General features: G+C 41.0%; 1 protein-coding gene across 3 annotated transcripts in view; it reads right to left on the reverse strand.

Moving 5' to 3' along the window:
* GLI3 (GLI family zinc finger 3) overlaps window positions 1-16405 on the reverse strand; it is a 278504-nt gene that overhangs the window by 10460 nt on the left and 251639 nt on the right. For all 3 annotated transcript variants that reach the window (XM_088797850.1, XM_074340521.2, XM_088797851.1), the window contains 3 exons: window positions 7576-7725; window positions 6270-6434; window positions 798-1088 (listed from right to left, as the gene is read on the reverse strand). In XM_088797850.1, coding sequence (XP_088653976.1) covers window positions 798-1088; window positions 6270-6434; window positions 7576-7725 — 606 coding nt within the window. The remainder of the gene's footprint in view (window positions 1-797; window positions 1089-6269; window positions 6435-7575; window positions 7726-16405) is intronic.

Genomic DNA, 16405 nt, shown 5'->3' on the forward strand with positions numbered 1-16405 from the left:
GGCATCTTTCAGTCCCTTCCTTGCTCTCCACCTCTTTCAGGCACCACTGCAGAAAAGGTCTCCAGTCTATCAAGCCAATCTGTAGACTGGCACTAGAGTTGTCTTTTCTAAAAAATCAGCTGTGCCGAGCCATTCCCCATCACCAGCCAAACATCACTCTTTATACCCTCACACCTTTTTATTACTGCAGACCCCGGGGCCCCACAGTGGGGTGATGCCTGCTCCTCCCGCTTTCTGAGTGCTGAAGTCAGTGGCCACCTCTGCCCCTGCCTCCCTGGTTGTGTCTTTGAGTGCACTGGGTAGCGTCTCTCTTGAGTGCTCTTACACAGACTTATGTTAAAGCTCCATCACACTGAGTTGTATTTGTATTGTGGTCTGCATATCCCACTGGATTATAAACTGCTAAAAAACAGGGACTATGGCTTATTTATCTTGGGGTCACCAGGGCAAAGGAGACAGAAAACCTGTTTACAGAAAGGCTGAATGAATGATTTTATGCATTGCAGGCCTGCTGAAAATGTAGACAGCTGTGTCGCTCTCTACCTGCCACAGGTGGTATGGCTGCAGATCAATTTTAAAAACCAGTGAGGAAGCCTTGCAATTTTTTTGAGCTGAGTCATCCTATACAGAGCCAGTCTGAGTAAGTGATCCAGGTCACTGAAGTCCTGACCGCCTTACATCAGAGAGCCCGATACAGTGATGATGAGGACACTCTAGTCCCTCTCAATGCCCTGCCTGGCTCTTTTACGTGACCTAGGGTTGCTCTGGGAAAATCAAAAGAAAAGCGAATGACATACCATGGGCTTCTCCGCCTTGACCGTTTTCACTTGGAGGCATTCCTCCCGCTTTGAGGTAGTGTTGCTGAGGTCCTTCTGCTCACCAAGGGCTCCCTGAGTCTGCCGGCCGGGTGACCTGGACTGTGAATGGCTGCTGGAATCTCGTGGTGGGGGGGGACGAGGATGAATGTCCCCACGTTGCTTCTTGGTGACATGAGCCTCTGGGCCATGCACTGTCTTCACGTGTTTCCGGAGGGAGCTTGGGTCTGTATAGCGCTTGGTGCAGCCTGGGATTTTGCACACATATGGTTTCTGCCAGATGCCACGAGAACAAAATAACAGATTGTTATTAAAGTGATTATACCCCAGCCCAACAGTCTTTGTGGTTGCTCATTATATTTTTAATTCTCTCAAAGCACTTTCACAAAGCTTTGAGGTGATCAAATACCTCTAAATGGCACAAAGTTTAATAAAGGCCTTTTGAGCATTGTTCAGAGTCCATAGAACCCAGCTTTCAGAGGTTATTGTTTCAGAGAGAGCTCAGGGAGAGCTCAGAGTGTGTAAATTACATACGTAATCTTGGAAACATTTATCCTGTGAGTAGGAAAAAGTATTGTGGTGTCACAGTAGGTGCTGAATAGATAGTTGATGATGATAATGATGGTGATGATGATGATGACAGAAGGCTTAAAATGTACCTATCATTTAATTGGAAGAATGCTATATACCTTTCGAGAGAGCTTGTGTGAAGAAATTTCTTATGGATGACCTACTTCTCAGATCTAATATCACTCTACCCCCTCTGAAAATGTGCTCTCTATACACAGGCATAATAATAATAAAAAATGCCTACAGACTCTCCTGTGTTAGATTATCACTAAAATATGGTCCTTAGGGTAGTATTACAACTGTGTGGGGATGGTCAGGGCTCAGAATCACCAGAACTTTTCTGATCTTCAAAGTAGTAAAGCCCCGTTAGCCATTCCATGAAAGTTCAGTTGTACACTGAAAAGGGCTAACGGATGGTGTCCTGGAGACAAGGATTCCTGGTCTAGGTCTTGCTCCTGAGTACAAAGTTCTATCAAGTATTTCATGTTAATTTCATTTTCTATGTGGGCCAGTGATCAAGCCTACAGATACAGTCATAAAAAATTATATGGGTGCTTATAGCCAAATATTTACGCAAATTACAGAACTGCTGGTATTGTATTCATGACCAACATCAGAATTGCGATTTTGTTGGCTTGAAATGTAATATATTCATGGATGCTTCTATGAGTATATACTTATATCTATGTATACTAGAAGATGAGCTATTAGGTAAGCAATAGTCATAAAAAACATGATTAATATAACCCATTATATTAAAAAAGATGCCCTATCGTATAGAGCGTATGTGTCTAAAATATGCTTTTTCACTAAAAGCCCAAGAACAGACTAAGTGCCATCTAAAATGATGAAAGGTCCTAATGTAGCGAAGCAAAGACCCTGAAAATTATCCCAAGAGACTTTGCCTCCAAATCTGAGATTCTTTTGGGTAGAACTGATTCCCATTAACTATGCATTACTACTATTCAGGAGCTCCTGTGACTTGCAGCATACATATTACACATATAAATGAAATGAGCACATCAAATTCTGAGCATCAGGGACAGAAGAGTGGCTCTGACGATGAGTGCTGTTAGCTTACAGTGGCGTGGCACCCGCCGAATCCCTCCTTACTGCATTGCTGGCCCAGGCTGCTCGAGCAGCAGGCAGACAGGGGAGCAAGCGGCAGGCTGCGGGTAGGGACACAATGCCAGGCCAGTGTTCCATGTTTCAGGAGCTACTCTTCCCATAAATATACGCATGTGGATGCTATGGCTTTGCCTGGAAATGAGGACACAGCTAGAAGTGGAACGAGTCTGCAAATGTTCGTCAGCTCTTGCATTTCCAGGAACCACAGCACACACAAAAGCACATACACCCAGGAGGCCCTGCGTGGGGACGTACACATTATCTACCTGCAAACTCCATTTAGAACACAGGTTCAGCAAACTTACGCTTTACAACAAAACACATTAACTCAGGTATGTAGCTTGGCCCCCAAATTCTCTTGTGATCCGCGACTGAAACAAAACATAACTGTAGGCAGAGGTAAATGCTGTCAGTCTTTCTAAGCTGAGTTACCCACGTTTCCTGTCCTGGATGTTGCACTTTTGGCATGGTTGTTACCCTTTTTACTCACTGCACTAAACGGTGCTTTGTAAAAGCAATGGATACTTTTTGTGTTCGATTTTGCAGAATTTACCCAAATAAGTTTCTCAACGCACACTTAATGATACTTACTATATGTAAGACTCTTTGAACACAAAGTTGTATACAACAGGATTTAATCTCAAGGATTATAAAATACGGTAAGAAAAAATAAGACAGCATGTAATTATCTACAATACAAAATATGAACGTGATAGAAGGATATGGACAGAAATGAATCATTTCTTAGGTGGGATGATTGTGGGAGGCGTTACGTTTCCTTATCCGGGTATCAGGCCCAGCTCTCTGGGCCAGGGACAGGTTTAAAGAAGGTAATGCAAGCGGACTGCTCACCACCGTGTGGTGCACATGGTGAGTTCTCAATACACTTGTCTTAGGAGGAGGCACTGTATTTAGGTTTTGAAAGAAGAACAAGATTCTGAGGGATAAAACCAAGGGCAAGAGGATGTGAACAAGAAGAGTCCTGGGCAGAGGTCCAGAGGTGGGTCCACTTGTTCAAGCACAGGCTCTCTCTGGTAGGTTCCATTTACAGTCACAATGGTGAGGGGTCAAGACTGCAGGCTTGAGCGGGTAAGAGCAAGTACAAACCTAAGAAGCCTCAACATTTCCTACAGGAAAGAGGGAGCCATTGGAGCTTTCTGGAGAGGGACATACAACTGAGTAAGCGTCAAGGAAACTTGCATAGTGGGGCTTTGGTGGAACATAAGCTGTGCGGTCTGGAGGAGGGAGTCCTGTCAGAGGTCACTGCTATGGCCCCAGTGGGCGGGAGGCGGGTGGGAGTGTGAACTGGGCATGGGAATTATTCCCCTTCCTGTTCTAGTCAACTGTGTTCCTTGCTGTACCTACGACAGCAAAGTGCTTGGCACATTAGCTATCAATATTTATTTAGAAAATCAACGAAGGCACAAATAAGAAAGCAAATAAATGAGAGAAGACATCTGGATTTATTTAGGATTGTTAGATTATACAAAACTGGATTTCCTGGACAAACTTAATTTTGGTGTATTTGAAATTGTCCATCATTCATATGCAAGGACAAGCCTGTATAAAGAATAGAGAAAAATTATTTACGTGTTTGTGAATAAAATTTTATGTGTGTGTTTATGGTCAATGTTAATAATTTATTTTAGGTAAACTGCTGAACCTTGGTGTAGAACCTTGGGGTCCCAGACTTATCAGGGAAACCACTTCATAATATCCAATCACTATGTTGTACACCTGAAACTAATATAATTGTGTATGTCAACTGTAATTGGAAAAAAATTAAATTGTTTTTAAAACTTGCTCAACCTTGGTGAAAGATATAGACCAAGATACCTTTTAATCTCATTAAACTCTCATACACCATGGCACTTTTTACCTCACAGAAGAATACAGGCTCACTATAACACACCTAATTACAGCAAACAGACATGTACATATATTTTAAGTCAACAAAAAAATAAAAGGCTCAGTAAGTATGTTTGTATGTGTGCATTGCTAATCCTGATATACCCACTATCCAAAATTCTCCACAATAACAGGACAGAACCTTGCCCTAAAACCTATAGGAATAAATATGCTCTAAATTTCTAGTACAAATTATACTTAAATATATTAAATGTAGTTAAATACAATAATTAAACTCTAAGTTAAGTTAATTGAATCCCCTAAGACATTTTAAATTGAGAGATAATTCACACACCATAAAAATAACCCTTTCAGGTTGCATAATTCAGGCATTTAGTAGATTCACAATGTTGTGCAAACGTCACCACTATCAAATTCCATATTTTCATCATCCTGAAAAGAAACCCTGTACCTATTAGTAGTCACCCCTACCCGCCTCCCAGCCTCTGGCAACCACTAATCTACTTTCTGTCTCTGTGGGTTTGCCTATTCTGGACTCCCTAAAACTCTGCACAAAATGAGTATAGTAGATTACAATGTAACTACTGCATATGGTAAAATATTTTTGACATAAAAATATGGAGATGTGGTATCTCTCCTAAAATATCTTCAAAGAGTTGATCAATAATAAGATTCTAAATGACTCATTTCCTTATTCCACCATGACCTTTTTGAAGTGACTGAGGACGTGAACCTGCATGAGGGTTCACGTGTGAGTGTGCTTGTTAGAGTGTGCCTGATCCCACTGGAGATGTGTTTACTCTACCAGGTCAGCTAAAAGGAAACTCAGCAAGGACCATCCTCGCCATCTTCAAGCCAACGGCCAGTGAGATGATTGGCACACTTTGTTTTCAACCAGATTCTCTCTCCCAACTCTCCATTTGGAAGATCATGAATGGACCAGACGGTACATTGTAAGGTCAGATGACAGTGATGCCAAGGTCAAAATGCTGCTTCTCTCACACATTTCAGGCGGACTGATGACATACTTTGTGGGGCAGACCAATGTTTCATGTCAACAAATTCTAGTTAGCTCTCCTATTTCTACCCAATCTATGGGAGCCTTTTTGTTAACCTCTGCATTCATTCAAGAGAAGACTTCACAGATGAGCCAGAGTTTGAGCTAGATCTTCAAGGAGAAGTTAGAGGTCTATACACAGACATGCATTAAAATATGTGCAAAATGAATTTGAAATCATTTTCATTCTTCTGCTTCTCTAAAATTTTGAGGGGATAACTACCTAAATATCCAGTCAAGCTTCGTGTGATATGTTATCTTAAATAATTGACTAGAAACCATTCTGGGTTTCTGAGAATAGCTTCCAAGATCAATTTGAATTTAGAATGTCTGGAAATTGTATTTAGGCAAGGCTGGTTGCTGTCTAAAAGTCCTGTTTTGATATAACACATTTGCAGACACCACCTGGAGAAAGCAAACAAAGTGGGTGTTTTAGTGGTAAGCTGTTAGCTGTCAACATGTCGCTTCTGAATCTACCCTTCATGCTCACAGGGTCATCCTTGCATGGATTCATGCCATTCCTGGCTCAGGAGGTGGATGGCCTTCCAAGTTAAATGCTCCCACTGTTTGACCAGTAGGTGGCAGTTCTGAACAAAGTGTAACCTGTTTACCAGGGGTCTGAATAAATTCCCTCTTCATCTGCATTACTGTCCAAAACAGACTGTTTTCAGCCCAACCTCTGAGGCCCAAGCCTTCAGGGCTCACGTGCTAGGAATGATCAAGAGGAAAGAGAAAGGAACAGGCTCGCCTCTCCAGGTACAGACCCCTTGAAGTTTCACTGCTTCCACCCACAAGCTCTGGGCCCTGAGTGTCTCGTGGGGAAGACTTACCTCATTGGAATGTGTTCTGTTTTGGTGTTTGGCGCGGTCGGAGGCATTTGAGAAAGCCTTGTTGCAACCTTCGTGCTCACAGACATACGGTTTCTCTCCAGTGTGAGATCTCAAGTGTGTTTTCAAGTTTTCTAGTCTCGAGTAGGCCTTTGTGCAACCTTCAAACTGAAGACAACAGGTAAATCTGGATTACACCACACAATACAGCTTATGCTGAACACTCCCTCACAGTTGATGGAAGACTGACGTTTTTGAGGGTCAGCAGCTTTTCAAAACCAAGAAACAAAAGTTCACTAACCGCTGCATTTATTGGGATTCGGATGGGGCTCTGTGAAGCCTGAGAGAAAGCATTTTCAGTGCTAGTTAAAGTCCTGGAGGTTTTTTCTTAAGAGACCACTTGATGGGGACAATGGGTTTCATTATCTGCTCATTGATCTCCTGGAATTCCCACTGATTTCAGATTCAGCACAAAGTTCATTAATATGGCTTTGTGTCCACACAAAGGCCTGGAATTTGATCATGCTTGTAAAGGGCCTTTAAGATGTAAAATACCACGGCTGAGCAGTGCCCTGTGTGCCTGGTGAGCATCTCAGTGAAAGAAGGCTTAACCTTGTAGGAGTCCCAGCCTGCTTGTGAGTAGTCTATACTGGGCCATGGGGACAGACTAGAAGGCCAAGGAAAAAGCCTAAAGCCATATAGTTATAATTTTAAAAAGCCAACACAAGCTTTTCAGGTCGGAGCTGGCACCTGCCTTTGCCCTCCGAGTCCTCTGACATGAAGGACAGAGCACTGGGGCAGGCGTGGTGGCTGTGTGCTCATTCCTGTCCTGGTGCAGTCCCAGCCAAAATGCCCCAGCCGCTGGCTGCCCACTTGCCACTCTGCAGAGCTGTGCTGTCCAACATGGCAGCTGCCAGCCACAAGGGACTATTTATATTTACATTTTTAAAACTTAATAAAATGGTAAAAAATCGGTTCCCTGGTTGCTCCAGCCATGTCTCAAAAGTGCTCAAGAGGTGCCTAAGGCTTGTGGCTGCCATGTCAGACAGTGCAGGTCTAGAACCCTTCCATCACCTCCAAAGCTCAGCTGCCAGTGTTCTTTCTCCATTTATTACTTCCCTTCCATTTCAGAAGCCCCTCTCACAAACCCCAGCATTTATCACAGACAGGCTGCCACCCAGCTGGGCCACTGCTGAGCTGACATCCTCATGCACAACCTTAGGAGCATGACAGAGGACCCTGGGGCGCACCTGGACCCACAGGTGCAAGGAGACCCCCTGAGTGAGAGCCCATGCCACCGTGTACTCACAGTGCATTTGTGAGGCTTTTCTCCTGTGTGTCTTCTCATGTGCACCACCAACATATACTGGGCTTTGAAGGGTTTCTGCTCTCTTGAGCAATCCAGCCACCGGCACACAAATTCCTTCTTCTCTCCATGAATATGGTCGTTATTTATATGCTAGGGTTTGGGGAAAAACAAAAAACAAAAACAGAGACATTAAATGAAGGCAACAGAAGGGAATGCAAAATTTCTGAAGGCAACAGAAGGGAATGCAAAAAATGCCTCCACCGTAGTCCTAAAGACTGCGCGATAACTTTACTATATTACAGATTATTTTCTAATGAGTACATTTAAGTAAATTTGCTCTTATTGACTATATGTATACTTCGTAATTAACAGGAGTGACACTATTTGGAAGAAGCCTGATGTCCCAGAAAAAGGACTGCAAAGGGCATCTGAAGAGCAGAGTTGTGAAATGGGGTTAGCCACACGGCACCCTTTCTGGGCCTCTGTTATTTCTCATCTGCCAAGTGGGGGTCAAGGTACTCTCCCGCTCTCACTGACTCTGGGCCTCGGGTTGGAGCCTGGCTCAGACTGCAGAAAAAGAACACACGTGCATGTGTGCGCATACACACACACACACACACACACACACACACACACACACACACACACACAGTTCTGTAATAAGGAGCAAGATAAAACACTTTTCCAAACTATACTTTATTTCCAATTAGTTGGATTTCTTCTTGAATAAGAATCATAGAAAAATGACCTTAGATACTGAAGATGAGGACCAGGTGTTCATCAACAAAATGCTTTTAGTTTCTCAAGATCTTGGCTGTCTGCATGTACAAAATAAAATGGATTACCTAGTTCCTAAGGTTCTTTCCAGCTCTATAATCCTATTAACTTGGATTTTAAAATGAAAATGAATTTCCCTGAATTCCTTAACAATTCAAAGTTTTAGAATCTTATCTTACAGACTTCTTTGGACATACATCAAGTGCGCTGCAACCAGGAGACACGAGAAAACTACAGTAGGACCAGACAAAGAGAAGGTTCTTAATTTGAATAAAATTTAAGTCAATTTCAATATAATTGAAATGTCCAATTATGGATTATTGAGGAAATTTGTGTCCTAGGTTGGTTTTGTTGACTTTATTCAAGTCACCCCACATTTTCGTTGCCTTAATGTAATGTTTTTTTACGACACGTTCTCAAACATACATAGAAATGCATCACTAAAAATACTATGCAATAGGAGAAAGCTCTGCACAATGGCGACAGAACATTTAATTCCTTTCCTGCCTAGACTCTGACTCCTCCTGAGCGGTCTCTGGGGAGTGGGGTGATTCCACCATCACAGCCTGCCCTTCCCACTACTCCACTAGGTAGCTGATTGTGGAGGGAAACTTGGAAGTCTGTCCGGCTGTTTATGGAATTCAAATTAGATGAGGGCAGAGAAAAGCAATGAACTATTCACTTTCCTTGAGCAGCTCCCAGAAAGTCTGAGGAACAGAAGAGAGTGGGTGACACAGCACAGTGCACAGGAGACAACCAAGTCCTTTCAAAAGCTCTGAAGACGACAAGGAAATCACAGACTCACTCAGGTTCATGACGGAGCAGCAACCCTGTGGCAAACACATGTGGGTTTCCTATAAAAAGCCACTGTCCTCAGTATGAGTGTTGGTTAAAAGTTATGCTGGTGCACATACATATATGAAGAGAACAGATGTGCTGGACAGGGAACAACATGCAATCTTTAAAATTATGCTTTAGGTACATTTTGCAGTTCATTCACCTCACCCAGAATTATCCCAAATGTGTGCTGGTGTCCAGCCTTTAAGCCCACATAATACAGATGGGTTCTATAAATTTTCCTTTCCAGGGAGAAAAATTAATGACCACACAAAACCACTCCATAAAAATTGCTCTTGGTTCAGTTTTTTTCCAAGTTTTTGGAAATAAAGCTCCTTGGATTAATATCCATGAAAGGAAAACGAAGGGAGGAGCGAGGAAGGCAGTTAATATAGGAAAACTGAATTAGAATTGGTCTGAGGTGACTCCATGAGGCCGGGACCCAAATCTTTAAGTTTCATATTCTCAGCAACTGACAAGTTTCCCTGGTAGTTGGCAGGACCTCAGTAAGTATTTGCTAATTGATTTGACTCATACAGCAAACTGAACTTTCCCTGGACAGAAGTGATTACATTTAATACTTTTGCTTATCTTCTTCCAACTTCATTTCACCTAGTACCTATACAATAAGAGTTTAATATGAGATATTATTTTAAAATAACATACTATCAAGAATTCAAAATAATTTAAAAGGTATCCACATGTGAACCTTATCTTGCTAAGTGGAATACAGGCAATGCACTGTGATCAGAACACTGCACTCGCCTCTCACACATTTGCATGTTTGCACTGAGTGCCACTCCACATCAGGCCTGGGCGGTGCTGGGGAATCACAGACATCATTCCTGCCCCAAGGAAATTACTGTCTACTGGAGCAAACAGATAATGACCTAAGTTACTCTACAATTATAGTTGTGACCAGTGTTCTGAAAGGAAATAAGGTTTTATACAAACAGTTAACAAGGGATCCCAAATATTTTTCAATTATAGTTCACATTCATTATTATTCAGCTTCCACTTCAGGTGTAGAGTGCAGTGATCAGGCATCTACATCATCACTGAAGTGGTCTCCCTAATAAAACAAGTGTCCATCGGATACCCTACAAAATCTTTACAACATTATCGATTATTCCTTTTTCTTGAAATGAGATTCTATGGCCTCGGCCAGCAGGAATCAGGTCCATCTTGCTTTACCATCCAAACGCTGAGCACAGGACATAATCAGTGAACATAAAGAAACACAGAGATAAATGTCTAACCAATATGCTATACACCTGAAACTAATATAATACTGAATGTCAACTGTAATTGAAAAATATTAAAATTTAAAAAAGGACAGAGAAAAACTCAGGAAATATGTTTAAAGGAGGGATTTTAATAACAATGTATCAATCAATACTGGTTCATTAATTTTAACAAGTGTATCATACTAATATAAAATGTTAAAAATAGGGGAAAATGCTGTTTAAAACACATTTTTTCTTACTCCTTGAAAAAAATAGACATCTTTCTGTCTACTTAGGTTGTTCAAATGCATTTTAAGCTTATTTCCTAGAGCTGGATTTCAAGCAAAAATTAAAATTCTAAGAAGTAATAGACTTTATATGTCCATGTGTCCTAAGTATTTACTTTTCTTTGCAAAGCAGCAAGGGCTCCTGAGGGCTCATCTCAGGGCAGATCTTATGTGACAGTGGGAAGAGCATGGTGGGTGGCAGAAGACATATCCAGACCAATTCCTGATGACACTTCAGTTCACCTCGTTGGGCCTTTATTTTCTCATCTGTAAAATTAGGATGATGAACTAGATCAGGTGTCAGCAAACTTTTTCTGTAAGAAGCCAGACAGTAAATATTTCAGGTTTTTTGGGCCAAAAGGTGTCTGTTGCAGCTTCTTACCTCTGCTGCTGTTTCAGGAGAGCAGCCATAGATAGCACCTACATGATGGGCCAGCTGTTTATCTATGGACACCGAAAGCTTCGCGTGTCACGAAATACTCTTAAAATCAAACTCTTTTTTTCAGTTGTTAAAAACTGTAAAAATCATTCTTAGCCAATGGGCCATGCCAACCTAACCAGTGGGCGGGTGGACCATGTGCTTGCTCACCCTCAACTAGATGACTCCAGAGTTTCCTTTGGGGGCTCGCAGAACTCATGACTTTCTCAGTCAGGCTGGCTCTCCAGCTTGAGGAAGTCACATTAGAAGGAGATCTGTTTCAGCACCAGAAAAAAGAAAAGATGGCTCCTGGGCTCAAACAAGTGGAAGGTGTTAGTCCAGACAGACCTGCCCCTCTGCTCAAGTGCCTAGGACTGGGTGGACAAAGTGTCCATTCTCTGCTCGCCCAAATCCCAGGTAGCTAAGAAGACCAATACACAGTAAGTTCTTAACATTCAGCAGAGTGATCCCAGGAGGCCGGCCTGAAAGTCAGTGGGCATGTGTTTATTTGTGGTTTCACTGAAAATGTGACTTCCTAGCAGTGAAAACGTTAATCAAATATATAAATAATTTAATTGGAGGGAAAACAATGCATGACTAAATTCCAAACTAATCCAACACAAAGACATGCAATTTGCCAGAGGCCCAAGCTCCAGAAAGAGATAGATGGTGTAAATTACGGTGCTGTGTGCCAACCCTCTCAGCGGGGCCGCTCTGCACTCTCCCTGCCTGTAAATAGGACAGGGATGCCAGGACAAGGCGCTTCCTTGGGAAAGCTGAGTCCCACCACTGAACTTCCAGATGGACCCCTTTCTTCAGTTTTCCAACCGGGATTGTAAACTTTTGCCCTACGAAACTGACGGCTGATGAAACAAAATATCCCAGGAGCCCACAGCAAGCCGACAAAATTATTTCACAACTGTGATCATGTCTATAGCAAGATGAGCCCAGACCCAGTTCTCCTGACTCTCCCACACCTGCGGAGCCTGGGAGCACAGAGGAAGGTGGGGGAAATCGCTCAGCTGGCAATCGAGGATGTGAAAGGTGGTGCTTTCTTTGAAGGGTTCTCTCTTGGTAGCTCAGCACTCGGCAACCACAGAGGCTGAAGTGCACAGGAAGAAACACCTGAAGGAAAACGGACAGTGAACCCTTTCTTTTACGAGTAGCAAAACAAAAGCCCGCAATCGACTTTATTGAGCTCTTCAGGGTCCTTTCTTCTTGCTTTGTTATTTCACTGTGAGCTCAGAACTAGCGGTTTTCCTTTAGTCTGATTCCTAACTCTTCAGATGAAATGTACCTGTGCAGCGCATGTTCCAGCTCTCCAAATACAGCTGCTGTCCATGCAGTTCGCGAACCTTGGCAGCACCCTTCTGCTGTCTTCTGTCTCCCTCTCCTTCAGCCAGATTCCCCACTGATTCCCACTCAGACGTCAGTTTTCTAGACGGTTTAGCATCCCCCGTCCTAGGTGGCCTCCTCAGAGGGGAAGCGACAGCCTGGATCAAAGGTGCGGTGGAAGAGCTGCACGTCCCCATTCAACCTCTGCCAGGCGACACACTAATCAACACTAACACCTTGCTGTTTCAAGTGTTTCACTCTCTAAATTACCTAGCTCCTTAATATCAAGAAGGTAAATTCCTCCTGCTGTTGTAATGAAAATTTTATTGTTGAGTACACCCAGAAACAGTGAGGGCAGGAAACACACACCTTCAATTTCCTAATGGTTCCCAGCTCATGGACCTTACATACCAGTCTTTCTGTCTGTATCTACAGTTTCTCAAATAACACAGAACTTTTCACCAATTTAAGGTTTCTACAAGTATGCTGCTAAATTTTCTACAGTACAAGGTACATGTAAAAGCAAAGAGAATAAATAATGCTCAAGTAAGTACTCTCTCCATATAACAAATACCCAAGTACACGCACACTCACACACAAGAACACACAGTATTATCACTAATAGAAAATAAAGACTTGGAGAGTAGTGTATTTCATATATGAACACCCAAGACAATGGACTGCATTATGGGCTTGTAGGTGGCTGGGTTTGCTGAAGCTCAGAGATGATCGCTGGACCCTGTTTTATTTCTGATTCATTCCTTTGTTATATTTCTCTGTATCGTGACCCACTAGCATGCCCCTATTTGATGCCATGATTTTATTTTAAAAGGAACTAAAACTGACATATTTCCTTCTGAGATTATCAAAATGGAAACATCTAATGCTTTCTAAATCTTTTCACATTGCTACCAGGTTAGCTCATAAATGAAGCAGAGTTAATATGTTTAACGAAATTCAGTAATTTGAGACGTCTAAGGATTTGCTGAGGAGTACCTTAAGAAAGACCTCTATTTTGGCGTAGGATGGGATATGAACAAGTAAACAATTTTAAGAAAGCTCAGTTTTCAACTTGATTCCTGACCCTACAAATCTATTACTATCTCTTTACTTAGTAGTCCAGAGACATTTCTGAAAAGGAAAAATAATTCGAATCAATTAAAATTTAATTTATATTAAAACTGATTTGAGAGAGACTGAAATGCTTGCCTAAAAGAAAACACTCTACAAGAAATCTCTCAAAACTTTTCATCTGAAATGAGGCATATACCTTCTTGCTTTATGTATCATTTGATACATGTACCATTTTTGAAAAGTTTTATAACTGTCATGCCACAGATTCTATTAGGGACAGGTGTGATTGGATTCCTAAAGCCTTCACCAGGCAGAACAGAAAAAAGCAGGAATCACAGACTATCAGGGCTGAAACAGGCCCTTTATCTCAATATGCACTTTAATTTTAGATAAATAAAAAAATTTAAATGGTTTTAGTGGCACCCATCAATCTTCCTAACAGGGTGTTTAAAAGGCTGTAACAGCTTGCTGTGGGAGGGATCTCTACGCAGACATCACAAAACAACTGTTCCAATTCACACTAATAAAAATATACAAGTATCTCTCAGTTTTCTGATACAACTATCAAATTATACAGAAAAACATCAAAAGCACTCAAGACTTTGGGTACAAAACTGCATTCTCTTCATAAAAATAAAACATTTTCCTATTTCTAACTAGTGAATATTAAGAATTGGGGTGAGATAGAAATATTCTTCTTGGTTAGGAGGGCACAAATAAATGGAGTCTCTCTAACAGTTATTTAAATCCTGTTTCCAGGTACAAACCTGTAACAAATTATTTCCTTTTATGTGTAAGAAAGGCAAAGTTCTTTAAGAAGGTAAATGTTTTGCCTGGAAAAAGGGCTTCAGTGTTAGATGTAGAGAATTACCTAACTTAAAATACCTCCCCACCCTCACCCTCCCAAGGTCAGCTGCACACAAATGCTGCACCGCGACGGAACTCCACTATCGTGCACACGTGAAAACAAGTGTACCAAAAGGACTGATATACTGACATGTGCTAAGACACTCATGCACCTTGACAATATCACACTAAGTGACAGAAGCCAGTCACAACAGGACAAATAGTGTATGATTCCATTTATATGAATGTCCAGAATAGGCAAATCCATAAAGCAAGAAAGTAGACTGGTGACTGGCAATGAATGGCCAAGGAGAGACTGGGAGATGGGGTTTCCTTTTGGGGTGATGAAAATGTTATAAAATAGATTGGGGTGATGGTGGCATAACTGTGAATAAATCAAAACACACTGAATTGCTGTGTACTTTCAATGGGTGAATCACATGGTCCAGGAACTAGATCTCAATAAAGATGTCACTCCTCCACCCCTCCAAAAAAGGGAAACCAAGAAAATGCACTTGGTGATGGGCTCTGGTAGGAGCGGAGATTGGGGTCAAAATGTGAGGGAGGGCGAGCCAGGTTACATCTATTGTTCCCCAGGACTGCTGCTGTCCTTCACACAGACTTAGGGGTCGGGCCCAGCAAATGATTTCCCACGGGAGCAAAGGCTGCATCTTTATCATAGCTTCTATTCACACATGCACATGCACAACACATGCACCTGCACACATGCACATGCACACAGACACACATGCATACACATGCACATGCATGCACAACACATACACATGCACACACACATACACATAAATACACACACTATCCACAGACAGACTGAGTGAAAGCGGAACAACTCTTGTGACAGTATTTCCTGGTGTATTTCATACTGACTCAGAGTTAACAACCTAAAAACTTCACATAAATGATAAGTTCTCTGTATATTCCTTCCTCATCTTATAATTTGTACAGATGAGTAGAAAGATGGAGAAAACTGAACTTTGTACAGAGTTGGCAACAACACAAAAACTAAAACATTGTACACTAATATTAGTTCAAATAAGTTAATGGAAAATAGCACATGATTTGGAAAAATTGGTTTTCTAACGTATGATACATTCTAGAATTCAGTAAAAACTCATGGGAAATTCAAGCACAGTTAATTCAGAATCTGTATAGTTTTGGTTTGGTTGTTACCTTGAATTACAAAATAACTAGATGCAAATCTTATATAATTTGATATAATTTATTTAAGCTGAGAAGTGCATGTGTTACTGGCTCAAATTCATGTACACAAAAATAACAGAATATTGACTTAATAGTAAGATGACCTAAAACTTAAGAAAATTTTAGCTTTTGAAAATAATTTTTTAAAAGCCCAATATAAATATTAATAATATCAATTAATGTTATTTACATACTTAGGTAAAAAGAAGACATCCTCATTCTTAAAGGCAGGTCTGTAATTCCTTGGAAAAACTGTAAAACTGCTCTTTCTCTTACACTTTTATTCTCCGAATTCTAACTTTACTAAAACATAATGTAACTCTTCTCTTTTAAAAAAGTTATCTTACAGTTTAGTAAGGTGACTTTTGTTAAAGAACTTCTCAGAGTTTCTTTCTGAAAAGGACAGTATTTAAATCCCACAGAGATTTTAAATGTAGATGCAAAATGGTTTCATCACACCCTCCAAAGCATTTTAAGACTCTTGTTTACATTGTTTCTACAAGTAACTGGGCATATTTAATTTTTCATCTTATTCTTTTCTTTTTATCTTATTCTTTATCTAATACTAACTTTTCTTTTAGCCAAAATGACAATAAAAACACAGACTCTTCTAAAGCAAATTGATTGGGAGCTTAGTTACCAAAAAGAAAACTACAAAGAGTTTAAACAAGTAAGAATTTATTAGTTTCAATTCTAAAATAAGAATACCAAATTCAGAAAGGCAAGATAATTTTAATTATGTAATCATGGAATGCAATAAATTAGAAAACCAGTTTTCAAAACGACATTTTCTATTTCACTTCTGCAGT

The sequence above is a fragment of the Rhinolophus sinicus genome, chromosome 4 (assembly GCF_057876585.1).
Source record: "Rhinolophus sinicus isolate RSI-liver-muscle chromosome 4, RSI-T2T, whole genome shotgun sequence".
NCBI lineage: Eukaryota > Metazoa > Chordata > Mammalia > Chiroptera > Rhinolophidae > Rhinolophus > Rhinolophus sinicus.